Below are 16737 nucleotides of genomic sequence, written 5' to 3'. Positions count from 1 at the left end.
TGCTTTAAAAAATATTGTTCATATTGTGCCACTCGATATATCGCACAGGCCTATTGGGCCACCTTCATTCTTTTTTTTTTGTATTTTAAAATAGCAGACAATCACAGTTTGAAGTCTTTAGAGCTCTAGGAAAACAAAGTAATGAAAGAAGAGGAGCGGGAAACACTTACAATGAACATCTCCTTTTCGTCGCAGTCAAACGGCTTCAGTGTTCTTAGTGAGACACACAACCTGGAGGAGGAACAAAGAGGGAAAAATAATTCACAAAATTTACCAACATTTCGTACGTTTGCAGCTCTACTATGAAAACTGAATAGCATTCACTCCTCGACGCAAAGCCCTTATAAGTGGATATTTGCCTTGATTGCAAGTATGCAAGATACAAGAGGGAAGCACCCAAAAATATCAGGAATCAGTCAATAGCACTGGAGTAGGGTGACGTTATCATCTCTGCCACAAGGTATCACAAGCTCCTACTTCACACATCATGAAGACCTTTGAGAGGGTGGGCTTGAGTGTAACACTGGTATGTGTGCTTTTATCCTTACAAAAAGTGCTGCTGGGATTTTAGCAAGGTATTTTTGCTTCATTAAGTATTGGGTTATGTTACCTGTTACTTTAAAAAGTATACAGACTATGTAATACACATTATTTTTTTTATGCGTTACCCTACTAACTCTGAGATTGTACTGCTGAGCTTAAAACAATCTCAACGACAACAGGATGCTCAGTCCAAAAAAGCACACCAGTCCCATCCACTTTGTTCTTCCAAAATAATATCAAGTCTAGTTTTGAAGGTCCCTAAAGTCCTCCTGTCTACCATACTTCTGGGTCACTTATCCCATGTGTCTGTGCTTCTCTGTGTAAAGAAAATGTTCCTAATGTTTGTGTAAATTTACCCTTCACAAATTCCCAACTGTGTCCCTGTGTTCTTGATGAACTCATTTTAAAGTCACCGTCTCGATCTACAGGACTAATTCCCTTCATAATTTTAAACACTTGAGTCAGGTCTCCTCTTAATCTTCTTTTCCTTAAACTGTAATGGCTCAGCTCTTTTATTCTTTCCTCATAATTCATCCCCTGTAGCCCTAGAATGAGCCTGGTCGCTCTTCTTTGGACCTTTTCTTGTGCTGCTATGTCCTTTTTGTAGCCTGTAGACTAAAACTGCACACAGGACTCCAGATGAGGCCTCACCAGTGTGTTATAAAGCTTTTTATCTTCTTTTGCTTAAACCGTTATAAAGCTTGAGCAGAACCTCCTGTGACTTGAACTCCATACATCAGGGCAGGTCTGTCCAGAAAAAGTCCAGCTATTGTTAAAATAACTTGCGTGGCACTGATGTAACTTGGCAGCCAAGGAGAGCGGACTGGAATGCACATGCGTGAACAGTGATGACTTCCCTGGACCAGTCAGTGGGGGGCGCTAGACGCTGTTGAGTTAGCATGTGTACTGTGTAGTCATCACATTCAAAATGACGGACCGAGTAGAGCAACGGATGTGCAACAAATATTGTGTTAAGCTTGAACATTCATCAACGGAAATTATTTGGATGATTCAGAAGGCCCACCCATGCATCACGTCTTGTGCAGAGTATTTTGGTCAAACGTCTAATCACCCAGGTAACTCAGTCCCCCCCCTACATCCCAGATTTGGCGCTCTGCTACTTCTGGCTTTTTAACAAAACTAAAATCGACTTTGAAAGGGAAGAGGATTTCAGACCGTCGACGAGATTCACAAAAATATGTTGAGGCAGCTTATGGCGAATCCAAAGGATTTTGCAGAGTGTTTTGAATAGTGTAAGAGATGCTGGGAGAACTGTGTGAGGTCCCAAGGTGCCTACTTTGAAGGGGACTGAGGTGTCACTGTCCTACATACAATGTTTCTTGTATCTTGTATCTCCTTCAATAAATGTATCTATTTTTCATATTACATGGCTGGATACTTTCTGGGCAGACCTCGTTTAACCTGATAGCCTTCTTGATGGCTTCCAAACACAGTGACAATTGATAGCAGAGTCCATAATGACTCCTAAATCCTTCTGTTAAGGTGGACTTTTGATCTTCAGACCTCTCATTGCATACTCAAATACATAATGCACTGTACGTTCAGAACAGCAACATAAATTTAACCATTCCTGAAATACTGAGACAGATTATTTCATCCAGGAGGAGGAATAATGTGATCGCCTGAGCATTTGCATCAAGAAAGTCATCTTGTGGATGGTTCTATCATCTTCTACCTGCGTCTACTGAAAGCATACAGCTGGGAAGAAAAGTATTGAACATGTCAACGTTTTTCTCGCTAAACGCATTTCTAATGGGGCTATTGACATGGAATTTTCACCAGATATCGGTAACAACCCAAGTAATCCACACATATAAAGACAAAAACAGATAATTGATGGATTTATGTGTAATAAAGTGGAATGACACAGGGAATAAGTATTGAACACATTAACTGAAATGTATTTCATACTTAGTAGAAAAGCCTTTGTTGGTGAGGACAGCTTCAAAACGTTTCCTTTATGGATAAACGAGTTACATGCATTGCTCAGGTGTGATTTTGGCCCATTCTTCCACACAAACGGTCTTCAAATCTTGAAGGCTCTAGGGGCATCTTCTGTGAACTCTGATCTTCAGTTCTTTCCATAGATTTTCAATTGGATTCAAGTCGGCAGACTGACTGGGCCATTCTAGCAGCTTTATTTTCTTTATTCTCTGAAACCAACTGAGTGTTTCCTTGGCTGTGTGTTTGGGGTCCTTGTCTTCCTGAAACGTTCCTCCACCATTTCATCTTCAGCATCCTGGTAGATGGTACCAGATTCTTATCAAGAATGTCCCAGTACATTTCTCCATTCATCCTTCCTTCAATTCTATGAAGACTGCCAGCCCCACACCATGATGGTCCCACCTCCAAACTTCACTGTTGCTGTGGGGTTTTTGGGGGTGATGTGCAGTGCCATTTCTCCTCCAAACATGGGGTGTGCAGCGATATCCAAAGAGTTCAGTTTTGATCTGACCAGACTCTATTCTCCCAGGAATTCATTGGCTTCTCTAAATATTGTGCAGTAAACTTTAAACGAGCTTCAACATGCTTTTTCTTCAGCAGTGGAGTCTTGCATGGTGAGCGTGCATAGAGTCCATGCCGGTGGAGTGCATTACTTATTGTACCTGCTAATTCCAGGTCTTTCTGAAGCTCTCGACGAGTGGTGCTCTTCTAATTATTCTTTTGACTCCTCTGTCAGAAATCTCGTGAGGAGCAGCTGGTCGTGGCCGGTTTATGGTGACATGATGTTCTTTCCACTTACGGCTTACGGCCCCAACAGTGTTCACTGGAACATTCTGAAGTTTAGAAATACGTCTGTCACCAATACCATCACCAATAAGGTTGTGAAGGTCTTAAGAGAGCTATTTGCTTTTACCCATCATGAGATGCTTCTTGTGTGACACCTTGGGAATAAGAAACCTTTTTCTAGGCCATCAATTAGGACTAAAGTAGCTGATATTCATTTGCACTGATAGGGGTCTATCAGAATTGACAGATGTCAATTGCTTTCTTGGCTTTCCAGGCCTTTTTGCACCTTCTTTTCTTCACGTGTTCAATACTTATTCCCTCTGTCATTCCACTTTATTACACAGCACTTCATTTATGGACTATCTGTTTAGATTTCTTTGTATTTGTGGTTTACTTGGGTTGTTACCGACATCTGGTGAAAATTTCATGTCAGTAGCCCCATTAGAATATTTACTGAGAAAAACGTTGACACGTTCAATACTTATTTCTCCGCTGTATGTGAAGCTAACACATCAACAGGCTCACTCAGAGTACAACGGAGATGTGCAGACCACAAAATTCTTACGTGTCAGTAGGGCTGGGCGGTATGACCAAAATTCTATATCATGGTATTTTTCAAAATTATACGTTTCACAGTATTCAACGGTATTTTTTTTCCCCATGCATGAGTGGATGTTAACCACATTTTCCACTGCAATTCCTGCACTAGACTGGCTAAGAATAACCTACTCCACTGTCATGAGAATTGTATAAGAAAACATTTTACTGTGCACACAAGTATTAATACAGGTCTGCATGGCCCATAAAGTGATAGTTTTCAAGGGGGTGGCGCTAATGAAGAGAAGGAATCACATTGCATTACAGGTGCAGTCAAAGTATAGAACCTTTTTGTTGAACAAATTTTGCAAACAACATATTTTCAACCATCTAAAGAGGCATTTAGACTTAGTAAAATATTCAGAGGTGCTTGTCAAAAGTTGTATTACACTGAACATGTCTTAGAAAAGGAATAAAGAGTAAATATTTTTTGTAAACCAACTACACTTTCTGTTAATGTTAACAATCTCTGGCCACTGACACGTTAGCTACTGTATATGGATTGTAATGGCATTGGTTATCTCGATCCACCGCTTGCTTTTTTTGGTCGTAAGCAGCCCTCTAGCAAATGCGTCTACAAGTGACGTCTGACTCGAGTGTCCTCTAGCTTTTTCAGTTTTACGTGAGGACGTGGAGGGTGCCAATCTTACTTCCATACATTCATGGTCCTCCAAAGCATGTTTGCGGCTAAGGTGGTGCAGCAAATTTTGCTCGTGTTGCCGCCTCCGGCGACAACTTCAGCTCGACAGCATTTGCAGTAAATAGTTGTTTGGTCCACATCCGACCTTTTAAAACCAAAATCTCCAGACAACAGACGCGGCTCCTTTTTTCGGCAAAAGTTCTTCTGTGTCATCATGTTCAACTTTATCCTCTGCTACAGCTTCAGTTTCAGAGTGTTCCCCGCCCATTTTCACCGCTTAATACCTCCACTAACACATGTACAGTAATCCCTCGCTATATCGCGCTTCGACTTTCGCAGCTTCACTCTATCAAGGATTTTATATCCATCCATTGTCTCCCGCTTATCCGAGGTCGGGTCGCGGGGGCAGCAGCTTGAGCAGAGATGCCCAGACTTCCCTCTCCCCGGCCACTTCTTCTAGCTCTTCCGGGAGAATCCCAAGGCGTTCCCAGGCCAGTCGAGAGACATAGTCCCTCCAGCGTGTCCTGGGTCTTCCCCGGGGCCTCCTCCCGGTTAGACGTACCCGGAACACCTCACCAGGGAGGCGTCCAGGAGGCATCCTGATCAGATGCCCGAGCCACCTCATCTGACTCCTCTCGATGCGGAAGAGCAGCGGCTCTACTCTGAGCCCCTCCCGGATGACTGAGCTTCTCACCCTATCTTTAAGGGAAAGCCCAGACACCCTGCGGAGGAAACTCATTTCAGCCGCTTGTATTCGCGATCTCGTTCTTTTGGTCACTACCCATTGCTCATGACCATAGGTGAGGGTAGGAACATAGATCGACTGGTAAATTGAGAGCTTCGCCTTGCGGCTCAGCTCCTTTTTCACCACGACAGACTGATGCAGCGCCCGCATTACTGCGGATGCCACACCGATCCGCCTGTCGATCTCACGCTCCATTCTTCCCTCTCTCGTGAACAAGACCCCGAGATACTTGAACTCCTCCACTTGGGGCAGGATCTCGCTACCAACCCTGAGAGGGCACTCCACCCTTTTCCGGCTGAGGACCATGGTCTCGGATTTGGAGGTGCTGATTCTCATCCCAGCCGCTTCACACTCAGCTGCGAACCGATCCAGAGAGAGCTGAAGATCACGGCCTGATGAAGCAAACAGGACAACATCATCTGCAAAAAGCAGTGACCCAATCCTGAGCCCACCAAACCGGACCCCCTCAACGCCCTGGCTGCGCCTAGAAATTCTGTCCATAAAAGTTATGAACAGAATCGGTGACAAAGGGCAGCCCTGGGGGAGTCCAACTCTCACTGGAAACGGGTTCGACTTACTGCCGGCAATGCGGACCAAGCTCTGACACCGGTTGTACAGGGACCGAACAGCACTTATCAGGGGGGCCGGTACCCCATACTCTCGGAGTACCCCCCACAGGATTCCCCGAGGGACACGGTCGAATGCCTTTTCCAAGTCCACAAAACACATGAAGACTGGTTGGGCAAACTCCCATGCACCCTCCAGGACCCTGCTAAGGGTACAGAGCTGGTCCACTGTTCCGCGACCAGGACGAAAACCACACTGTTCCTCCTGAATCCGAGGCTCGACTATCCGACGGACCCTCCTCTCCAGGACCCCTGAATAGACTTTTCCAGGGAGGCTGAGGAGTGTGATCCCTCTGTAGTTGGAACACACCCTCCGATCCCCCTTCTTAAAGAGGGGGACCACCACCCCGGTCTGCCAATCCAGAGGCACTGTCCCTGATGTCCATGCGATGTTGCAGAGGCGTGTCAACCAAGACAGTCCTACAACATCCAGAGCCTTGAGGAACTCCGGGCGTATCTCATCCACCCCCGGGGCCCTGCCACCAATGAGTTTTTTGACCACCTCGGTGACCTCAGTCCCAGAGATGGGGGAGCCCACCCCTGAGTCCCCAGGCTCTGCTTCCTCATTGGAAGGCATGTTAATGGGATTGAGGAGGTCTTCGAAGTACTCCCCCCACCGACCCACAACGTCCCGAGTCGAGGTCAGCAGCGCACCATCCCCACCATATACAGTGTTGACACTGCACTGCTTCCCCTTCCTGAGACGCCGGATGGTGGACCAGAATCTCCTCGAAGCCGTCCGAAAGTCGTTCTCCATGGCCTCCCCAAACTCCTCCCACGCCCGAGTTTTTGCCTCAGCAACCACCAAAGCCGCATTCCGCTTGGCCTGCCAGTACCTATCAGCTGCTTCCAGGGTCCCACAGGACAAAAGGGTCCTGAAGGACTCCTTCTTCAGCTTGACGGCATCCTTCACCGCCAGTGTCCACCAACGGGTTCGGGGATTGCCACCACGACAGGCATCGACCACCTTACGGCCACAGCTCCGGTCAGCTGCCTCAACAATGGAGGCACGGAACATGGCCCATTCGGACTCAATGTCCCCCACCTCCCTCGGGATGTGGTTGAAGTTCTGTCGGAGGTGGGAGTTGAAGCTACTTCTGACAGGGGGCTCTGCCAGACGTTCCCAGCAGACCCTCACAACACGTTTGGGCCTACCACGCCTGACCGGCATCCTCCCCCACCATCGAAGCCAACTCACCACCAGGTGGTGATCAGTTGACAGCTCCGCCCCTCTCTTCACCCGAGTGTCCAAGACATGTGGCCGCAAGTCCGACGACACGACCACAAAGTCGATCATCGAACTGAGGCCTAGGGTGTCCTGGTGCCAAGTGCACATATGAACACCCCTATGCTTGAACATGGTGTTCGTTATGGACAATCCGTGACGAGCACAGAAGTCCAATAACAAAACACCGCTCGGGTTCAGATCAGGGGGGCCATTCCTCCCAATCACGCCCTTCCAGGTCTCACTGTCATTGCCCACGTGAGCATTGAAGTCTCCCAGCAGAACGAGGGAGTCCCCAGAAGGTATGCCCTCTAGCACCCCCTCCAGGGACTCCAAAAAGGGTGGGTACTCCGAACTGCTGTACGGTGCATACGCACAAACAACAGTTAGGACCCGTCCCCCCACCCGAAGGCGAAGGGAGGCTACCCTCCCGTCCACCGGGGTAAACCCCAATGTACAGGCTCCAAGTCGGGGGGCAATAAGTATATCCACACCCGCTCGGCGCCTCTCACCGGGGGCAACTCCAGAGTGGTACAGAGTCCAGCCCCTCTCAAGGAGATTGGTTCCAGAGTCCAAGCTGTGCGTCGAGGTGAGTCCGACTATATCTAGCCGGAACCTCTTCACTTCACGCACTAGCTCAGGCTCCTTCCCCTTCAGAGAGGTGACATTCCACGTCCCAAGAGCCAGCTTCTGTAGCCGAGGATCGGACCGCCAAGGTCCCCGCCTTCGGCCACCACCCAACTCACACTGCATCCGACCTCCTTGGCCCCTCCCATAGGTGGTGAGCCCATGGGAAGGGGGACCCACGTTGCCTCTTCGGGCTGTGCCCGGCCGAGCCCCATGGGTACAGGCCCGGCCACCAGGCGCTCGCCATCGAGCCCCACCTCCAGGCCTGGCTCCAGAGTGGGGCCCCGGTGACCCGCGTCCGGGCAAGGGAAAACGCCGTCCAAAATTGTTTTTCAGCATAGGAGGTTTGTTTAAACGCTCTTTGTCTCATCCCTCACCTAGGACCAGTTTGCCTTGGGTGGCCCTACCAGGGGCATAAAGCCCCGGACAACAGAGCTCCTAGGATCATTGGGACACGCAAACCCCTCCACCACGATAAGGTGGCGGTTAAAGGAGCGGATTTTATATGTAAGCATATTTAAATATATATCACAGATTTTTGCTGGTTCGCGGATTTCTGCTGACAATGGGTCTTTTAATTTCTTGTACATGCTTCCTCAGTTGGTTTGCCCAGTTGATTTCATACAAGGAACGCAGCTATTGGCAGATGGCTGAGAAGCTACCCAACCAGAGCGCGTATTACGTATTAAATAAAACTCCTCAAATATATTGTGAGCACGGGGGCTGTTCGCACCCCTAGAGGATATGGCCGCTCCTCAAAAAACGCTGAAAGATTACCTTCACATTGCTCTCTTCCTTGCTGGGCTTACATATGGCTGCTTTGTCAAGCGATATGCTTCCTGCACTGTGCTTCGCATACTTTAAAGATCAAACAGCACGTATTGATTTTTGATTGTTTGGTTTTCTCTCTCTCTCTCTTGCTCTGACATTCTCTGCTCCTGACGGAGAGGGTGTGAGCAGGGGGGCTGTTCGCACCCCAAGACAATACGGACGCTCTTCTAAAAATGCTGAAAGATTATCTTCACATTGCTCTCTTCTGTGCAGCTGCTTTGTTAAGCGACATGCTTCCCGCACGGTGCTTTGCATACTTAAAAGCTCAAAGGGTACGTATTGATTTTTGATTGTTTGTTTTTCTCTGTCTCTCTCTCTCTCTGACATTCTCTGCTCCCGACGGAGGAGGTGTGAGCAGAGGGGCTGGTCACACACTGGCCTGGAGGATACGGACGCTCCTCTAAAAAATGCTGAAAGACTACCTTCACATTGCTGCCTTCCTTGTAGCTGCTTTGTCCGGCGGTGCTTCGCATACTTAAAAGCCAAACAGCCCTATTGATATTTTTGATTGTTTGCTTTTTTCTCTCTCTGACATTCTCTGCTCCTGACGCACACTCCTTTGAACAGGAAGAAATGTTTGCATTCATTTAATTGTGAGACGGGACTGTCATCTCTGTCTTGTCATGGAGCACAGTTTAAACTTTTGAAATTGTTTGTTTGCAGTGTTTGAATAAAGTTCCTGTCTCTCTACAACCTCCTGTGTTTCTGTGCAAATCTGTGACCCAAACATGACAATATAAAAATAACCATATAAACATTTGGTTTCTACTTCGCGGATTTTCACCTTTCTGGAATGCAACCCCCGCGATCGAGGAGGGATTACTGTACTCCATTGCAAGTGTGTCTAGCGGTGTAGCAGTGAAAAAAGTCCCCCTTTAAAAAGTTTCTCGCTGCACCACATTCCGAACGTTGTTTAGGCTATTTAAACCGGTATTGCGGTATAAGAAAAATCCACATCGTAACAAAAATAAAAAAACGGTTTTCGGTATGAACCGGTATACCTCTCAGCACTACGTGGCACCTACATAAGGGTTTACATGGCCAAATAACTGAGTTACTCTGTGGCGGTGCGTGTCCTGCTGCATGTTCCCACCTTACATCTACGAGCCTCTCAACCCAACACTGTCGGTAATGTACCCAGATGAGCTGGTCTGATGGGGACAAACAAACTGAGCAAGGGGAGGGTGGAAAAGCTGCAAGTGCTTTTATTCAATAAAACAAAAAAAAAAAGTGTCCAACTAAAGTGCAGTGCTCAAAAACGTCCATAAATACATAATCCATAAAAAAAGGTAGAAAATCCAAATATTTAAGACATGGCTAAACCTAGACTAAAAGCCTGCAGCAGTCATTGGGGCAAATCAGCCAAGCATAGCTCCTTTCCTGAGCGAGCCTTGCGTGAGCTGGAGACTTCAGCCGCCGCGGTCCTCAGGCCACCGACCTCTGTCTTGGCTTCCTCCACTGGCGTCTGCCAGAATGCTCACCATTGGTTGTCCTTCCATCTTCCTTTTCGCACACATAGTCGTCCCTCACATCCCTTGAGCGCCGATCCTTCGCTCTGACCCAGGACCCCTGACCTTTCTCTTTCAAGCTGGCTGGCTTGTACACTCTTTCACTGCCCTAATGCCACACTCTCGCTCTGCAAGCCTTTCTTCCGTTCTTTCCTCCTTTCCATCTCTCCTGTGCCGGCCTGTACTTATACGGCTCCGTGGGCACAGCGGCTCAATCATACACCGCAGGAAGCTGACTAACTGAGGACGATCGCACCCTCACTTGCCCCAATAACCTCATCAACTCTCCACGGCAGCACAATCGCACCCGCGGAGACTGACACGGCCAAATGGATTTCAAAACTGGCCTTTCATTCAGAGCCGAAGACCTGCTATACCACATACTTACCGAGAAATCTACGTCTGTTTGGCAGATTTCTCAGACATCAATAACCTGGTTTCTCAAACCAGAATAAGGGTTTACATGACATTTTATAAAACAGGTATCCATGAATAAGCAGGTTATTGAGGCGCATGTAAACGCACTGTTTAAAGTGCTTTCTCACTGTCACTGCTAATCAGAGAGTGAAGCTCGCCTCTCGCACACAATGCACATCGACATCTACAGCTGATCACGTCCTGAATACAAATATACTCTCTGGTGGTCACTGACAGATCTACAGCATTACTCACAAAGCTGAGATTTTCAATCTGTGGCACAAAGGCACACGATTCCAATCTGAACTGCTGAAAATGTGACCCAGTCAATTTGCCCCCTCTAATCTCACATTCTACAGTATGACCGTTCTGTAGTCCAGAAATGAGACCTTGCATACTTGCACCCAAACATATAATTAAAGCCACACCACAAATAAAGCTTCTAAGCAAGCTCCGGAAACAGGACAGGAAACTCTCTGCAGGGTTTTTTGGCCTAATCTGCTTTGTTAAATTATTGCATCACTGCTAACATGAAAAGATTTGAGTTGCACAGCCCTGAAATTGTGTTCACGGCAACAAACCCATCAGTCTATTGGTGGTAACTGTAAAGACGTTATGGGAGCAAAACCTCCAATGTCAGGAAAAGCAGGGGTTACCTGTGCAAAATGCATAACCGTTTACAATACCCATATATTCATCCCCGAAATTTAGTGGGATTTGTCTGTTTGCATGTCTGGGAAAACCAGTAATTATCCTGAGTTGTTAATATTTTGAATGGGAGACTCCCAGGTAGGGCAGCACAGTGGTGCATTGCTAGTCCTGCTGCCTCCCAATAAGACGACCAGGTTGTGTGTCCCAGGTCCTCCCTGCTTAGATTTTGCATGTTCTCCCGGTTTCCTCCCACAGTCCAAAGACATGCATTTCAGGTGAACTGGGAATCCTAGTGTATAGTTAGTGTGGGTGTCTGTTTGCCCTGCGATGGACTAGCACCCTGGGTCCAGGGTTTGTTCCTACTTTGTGCCCTATGCTAGCTGGGATATGTTTCAGCAGACCCCAGCAACCCAGTTCAGGACTGAGTCGGTTAGAAAATGACTGACTGACCAACTCCCAGGTAAACAGGCAGGAAAACAAAGGTGGGCAAAAGGGGAAACAAGGAGCTCAGTGGTCAGGCACTGCAGCTCTTCAATTATTGGTATTGTTCAGACAAATATAAGGCAGTCTTTAAATAATGCGCTCAAATTGCAAAGAGACATCTGAGACATTGGAAACAGAAAGAGACACGAGAAGTACTTAAATCTGCTCTAACCGTGGGTGGACCTCCTGGGGCAAATTTATTAAAGACTAGCTGCCCCATGTGGCTCCACCCATGTAGTAGTGACACAGGACAAACTTTAAAAACAAACAAACAAACAGACATCGCTAGCTGTGGCAGATGAAATTTAATATCAGTAAATGTAGGAAAAATGTGAGGTTTGAATACACAATGGGAGGTCTGAAAATCGACAGTCCACCTTATGAGAAGGATTTAGGAGTCGTAGTGGACTCTAAGCTATCCACTTCCAGACAGTGTTCAGAAGCCATTAAAAAAGCAAACAGAATGTCAGGTTACATAGCGCCTTGATGTGTGGAGTACAAGTCACAGGAGGTTCTGCTCAACCTTTATAACATACTGGTGAGGCCTCATCTGGAGTCCTGGGTGCAGCTTTGGTCTCCAGGCTACAAAAAGGACATAGCAGCACTAGAGAAGGTCCAGAGAAGAGCGACTAGGCTGATTCAGGGCTACAGGGGATGAGTTATGAGGAAAGATGAAAAGAGCTGAGACTTTACAGTTTAAGCAAAAGAAGATTAAGAGGTGACATGCTTGAAGTTTTTAAAATTATGAAGGGAATTAGTGCAGTGGATAGAGACGGTGACTTTAAAATGAGTTTACCAAGAACACAGGAACACAGTTGGGAACTTAAGGGTCAATTTCACGCAAACATTAGGAATTTTTCTTTACACAAAGAACGATAGACACTTGGATTAAGCGACCAAGTAGTGTGGTGGACAGTAAGACTTTAGGGACTTTCAAAATTCGACTTAATGTTTTTTTGGAAGAAATAAGTGGATAGGACTGGTGATCTTTGTTGGGGTAAATGGCCTGTTCTTGTCTAGAGTGTTCTAATGTTCTAAGCGGAGGCAAGAAACATTCCAAAATGTGGCCAGAGGTAGAGCGACTTGAATGGAAGCTGGTGTGTGAGTGAGGAGGGCCCCACCCAGCTCTCCACTCCTGACATCACTCTTCCACCTCCCCTCGGCCCGCAGCCTCTGTCTAGGATTAGCGCAAATTTATCTCTCCTGCAAGCAAATTATGATTCTTAGCATGATGACAGAAGTCACAAAATCATCATGACAGGGAAGTGGGGAACTGTGTTAAAGACAGAGGGAAGGCTGTGAAGGTAAGGTCTCCATACCTAACACACAAATGATTTGACTTTGTTTCCTGCATACAGCATCAAGTTCAGTCCTGTCAGACCCCTATGGCTGCTTGTATAGGGGACACTTTAAAACACGAGTGACGAACTCTGGTGCTGGAGGGCCGCAGTGGCTGCAGGCTTTCATTCTAACCATCTTCTTAATTAGTAACCAGTTTTTCCTGCTAATTAACTTCTTTTGCCTTAGTTTTAATTAACTTGACTTGGGCCCCTCAGTTGTCTCTTTTTCCTTAACTGCTAAACAATAATGAGACACAAAACAAGCCGCCACATGACCAGCTCACCTGTGCCCATCACGCAACATCTGAAAAGGTGGAGGTCTCAGTAAGATTCATCTCTCAGGTCACTAAAACATTTTGACGGCATTCTTAGAAAAAACAGAAAAATCAACAGTTTTGGAAATGTCTGCAGTGGCAGAATAAGAGCAGCAACAAGCCATGGAATTAAATAACGGGTTTAATTAACAGCAAGAAATGGCTTCTCATTAAGAGATTGGGATTTCAAACTGCAACCAGTTTAGCTGGTCATCTGTTGGCTCGTTTCACATCTCATTTCTGTTTGGCTGTCATTTAATGAAGAGACGAATCAATTCAGAGAACCGAATCCTTAAAAACAGGGCAATTAAAATGAAGGGAAAAGGAGTTAATTAGCAGCAAAAACCAGTCACTGATTTGGGTAAGGGTTAGAATGAAAACCTGCAGCCACTGCGGCTGTTTTCAATTTGTCATTCTGGGGCTTTCAATGTTTCTTGAGAGGGAAAAAATTAATTTAAATAATTTTAGCACAAGGTTGCAACATAGATATCTTACACATTTTAGGAAGTCACTGTGCACTGGAGAGATTCTGAAGGACTGGAAAATAGCAAATATCATCCCATTATATAAAAAGGGTGACAGGGCAGATCCAAGCAACTATAGGCCAGTACATGCATCACAAGGAAAACTAATGGAAGGAATTATTAAGAATAAAATTTGAGCAGCACATGGTAAGTAAAGGAGTTTTATGGAACAATCGACAGGGAGGTCGTGTTTTACTAACATGCTTGAATGCTATGAGGAAGCAACAAAAGGATCTGACTAAAGAGGAGCAGATGATATTATTTAAATTGACTTTCAGAAAGCATTTGATAAGGTACCACATGAGAGGGTGGGCATCAAATTCAAAGAAGTGGGAGTTCAGGGTGATGTTTGTAGATGGGTGCAGAACTGGCTCAGACACAGAAAGCAGAGGGTGATGGGGTGAGGAACCTCATCAGAATTGGCCAGTGTTAACAGTGGTGACCAGCAGGGGGCAGTGGTAGGGCCGCTGCCATTTCTATCTATAATAATAAAAGGCAAAGCCCTCACTGACTGATTCACTCACTCACTGACTGACTGACTCACTCATCACTAATTCTCCAACTTCCCGTGTAGGTGGAAGGCTGAAATTTGGCAGGCTCATTCCTTACAGCTTACTTACAAAAGTTAGGCAGGTTTCATTTCGAAATTCAAAGCGTAACGGTCATAACTGGAACCTTTTTCTTATACTGTATACGGCCATAGCAGGCGGTTGTGTCTTGCATCATCACGCCTCCCTGCGGCTGCTGCGGAAATCACCACGCCCCTCACGTAATTGACTGCCTGCCCATATAAAGCCGTTCTTCGCTGCGGTGTATGAATTCCTTTCCTTGCTTCGCCAAGGAGGCATTCTTTTCAAAGCTTATCCACAGTTTTATAAACGAACGAGATATAAAGCCGTCTTTTTTCCTTGCTTCGACAAGGAAGCTAAGGTGCTCTGCAGTTTTTTTGTGAAGCGGTCTTTACACATCTTTTTCGCTGTGTTATAAATGATCGAGATATAAGGCCGTCCTTTTTCCTTGCTTCGCCAAGGAACATAAGGCGCTCTGCAGTTCGCCAAGGAGGCATTCTTTTCAAAGCTTATCCACAGTTTTATAAACGAACGAGATATAAAGCCGTCCTTTTTCCTTGCTTCGCCAAGGAAGCTAAGGTGCTCTGCAGTTTTTTTGTGAAGCGGTCTTTACACATCTTTTTTGCTGTGTTATAAACGAACGCCATATAAGGCACATTTCATCCGCGGCTTCTCTGCTTTTGTTTTCTTCGTTTATACAGTATATTTGAATCCCTTTCTTTGCCTGACTGCCTGCCGATATAAGGCGCTCCGCAGTTTATAAAGCACATTTAATCCACGGGTTCAACGCTGTTTTATTGTTCATTTGTTAAGATTGTTATAGTTATTGTGTAGATATTTTACACTTACTTTAGTGTTCAGGTACCCATTTTCTTTATTTAATCCGTGACTTCTCTGCTGTTGATCAAGTACCCATTCCCTTTATTCTTGCAACTCTACCCCTATTAAAATGTCTATCGAGGTGATCACCATCAATCAAAGAACTATCACTTACCGAGTGGTGTGTATGCCCGGAGATGGCGCCTGCCTTTTCCATTCTCTGTGTTACATAATGCATGGACATATCAGGCTCACTTTTGATATCCGCAGGGACATTGTGTCTTATGTATTAAATGACTGGGACAGGTTCAAAGTGTGGACTGATGATGGTACAGGAGATAATTATACTACACAGGAGCACTATAAGACTGAAATGCTTAAGCCCTTCACCTATGGTTCTGCATGTGAGTTGATGGCTGCCGCTGAATTGTTTGGTTGTCGCTTTCAAGTATACCGAAATGGCCAAATATTTTACACCTTTGGAGAACCGTCAATACCTCTTAAACATCTTAGATTCACAGGTGACGATTTGAGTAGTGGACACTTTGATGTTTATGAATATTTCAACTCTCAAAACATGGATGCGAAGTTATTGATGAAGCCAATTGTATGCCTATATCGATTGACACATACCGAATGTCAGTTCAACACAAATCCAGCTCGAGCCGATTATGACAGCAGCAATCCACGCTGTGAGAACACAGTAAAAAGGAGGCGTATCAGACGTCGTGGTAGATTTTCTGATGCAGCTAGACGGAAGCAACTTCGTGCAGCTGCCACCAAATACTCGCACAAAAATCCACAACTTAATAAACACGCTGTGGCTAAATACTCAGAAGCAAATCCACAAGTTCATAGGGACGCTGTGGCTAAATACTCGCAAGCACATCCACAAGTTCATAGGGACGCTGTGGCTAAATACTCGCAAGCACATCCACAAGTTCATAGGGACGCTGTGGCTAAATACTCACAAGCAAATCCACAAGTTCATAGGGACACTGTGGCTAAATACTCGCAAGCACATCCACAAGTTCATAGGGACGCTGTGGCTAAATACTCGCAAGCAAATCCACAAGTTCATAGAGACGCTGTGGCTAAATTAGGCTTGGGCGGTAATACGGTAATATGGTATCCCGCGGGATCTAAAAATAGCAATGGTATCAGTTTCAATACCGTTATACCGTCATAAAAACAATGCACTTATATGGGAGACAAGGATTAAATATTAAATATAATTTATTTAATGCCTAAAAATGCGTATGCATGGTTGCCATCACGTGACAGCGTGGAGGAGAAAGAGAGAGGTGGGGAAAGATGGCGAGTCGTGCACCAAGTGACCTGGTCTCGAAAAAGAACACAACTTCTGCAGTTTGGCAGTATTTCGGGTTTCGACTGAACGAGACGGGAGAGGCGGTAAATACGGACGAGGCAATTTGCAAATTGTGCAACAAAAAGGTGATCGCGAGAGATGGCAATACCTCGAACCTAAGGTCGCATATACGAAACCACCATCCACTCACTGCTGCG

The 16737-nt window shown here is 45.9% G+C and overlaps 1 protein-coding gene across 1 annotated transcript in view; it reads right to left on the bottom strand.

Annotated features, from left to right (window-relative positions):
• LOC114662902 (PWWP domain-containing DNA repair factor 3B-like) overlaps positions 1-16737 on the bottom strand; it is a 123856-nt gene that overhangs the window by 36186 nt on the left and 70933 nt on the right. The window contains exon 12 of the mRNA XM_051934989.1: positions 171-231. Coding sequence (XP_051790949.1) covers positions 171-231 — 61 coding nt within the window. The remainder of the gene's footprint in view (positions 1-170; positions 232-16737) is intronic.

The sequence above is a fragment of the Erpetoichthys calabaricus genome, chromosome 12 (genome assembly GCF_900747795.2).
Source record: "Erpetoichthys calabaricus chromosome 12, fErpCal1.3, whole genome shotgun sequence".
Lineage (NCBI taxonomy): Eukaryota > Metazoa > Chordata > Cladistia > Polypteriformes > Polypteridae > Erpetoichthys > Erpetoichthys calabaricus.
Note: the sequence above shows the minus strand (reverse complement) of the source record. Positions and strands in the feature narration are given on the sequence as shown.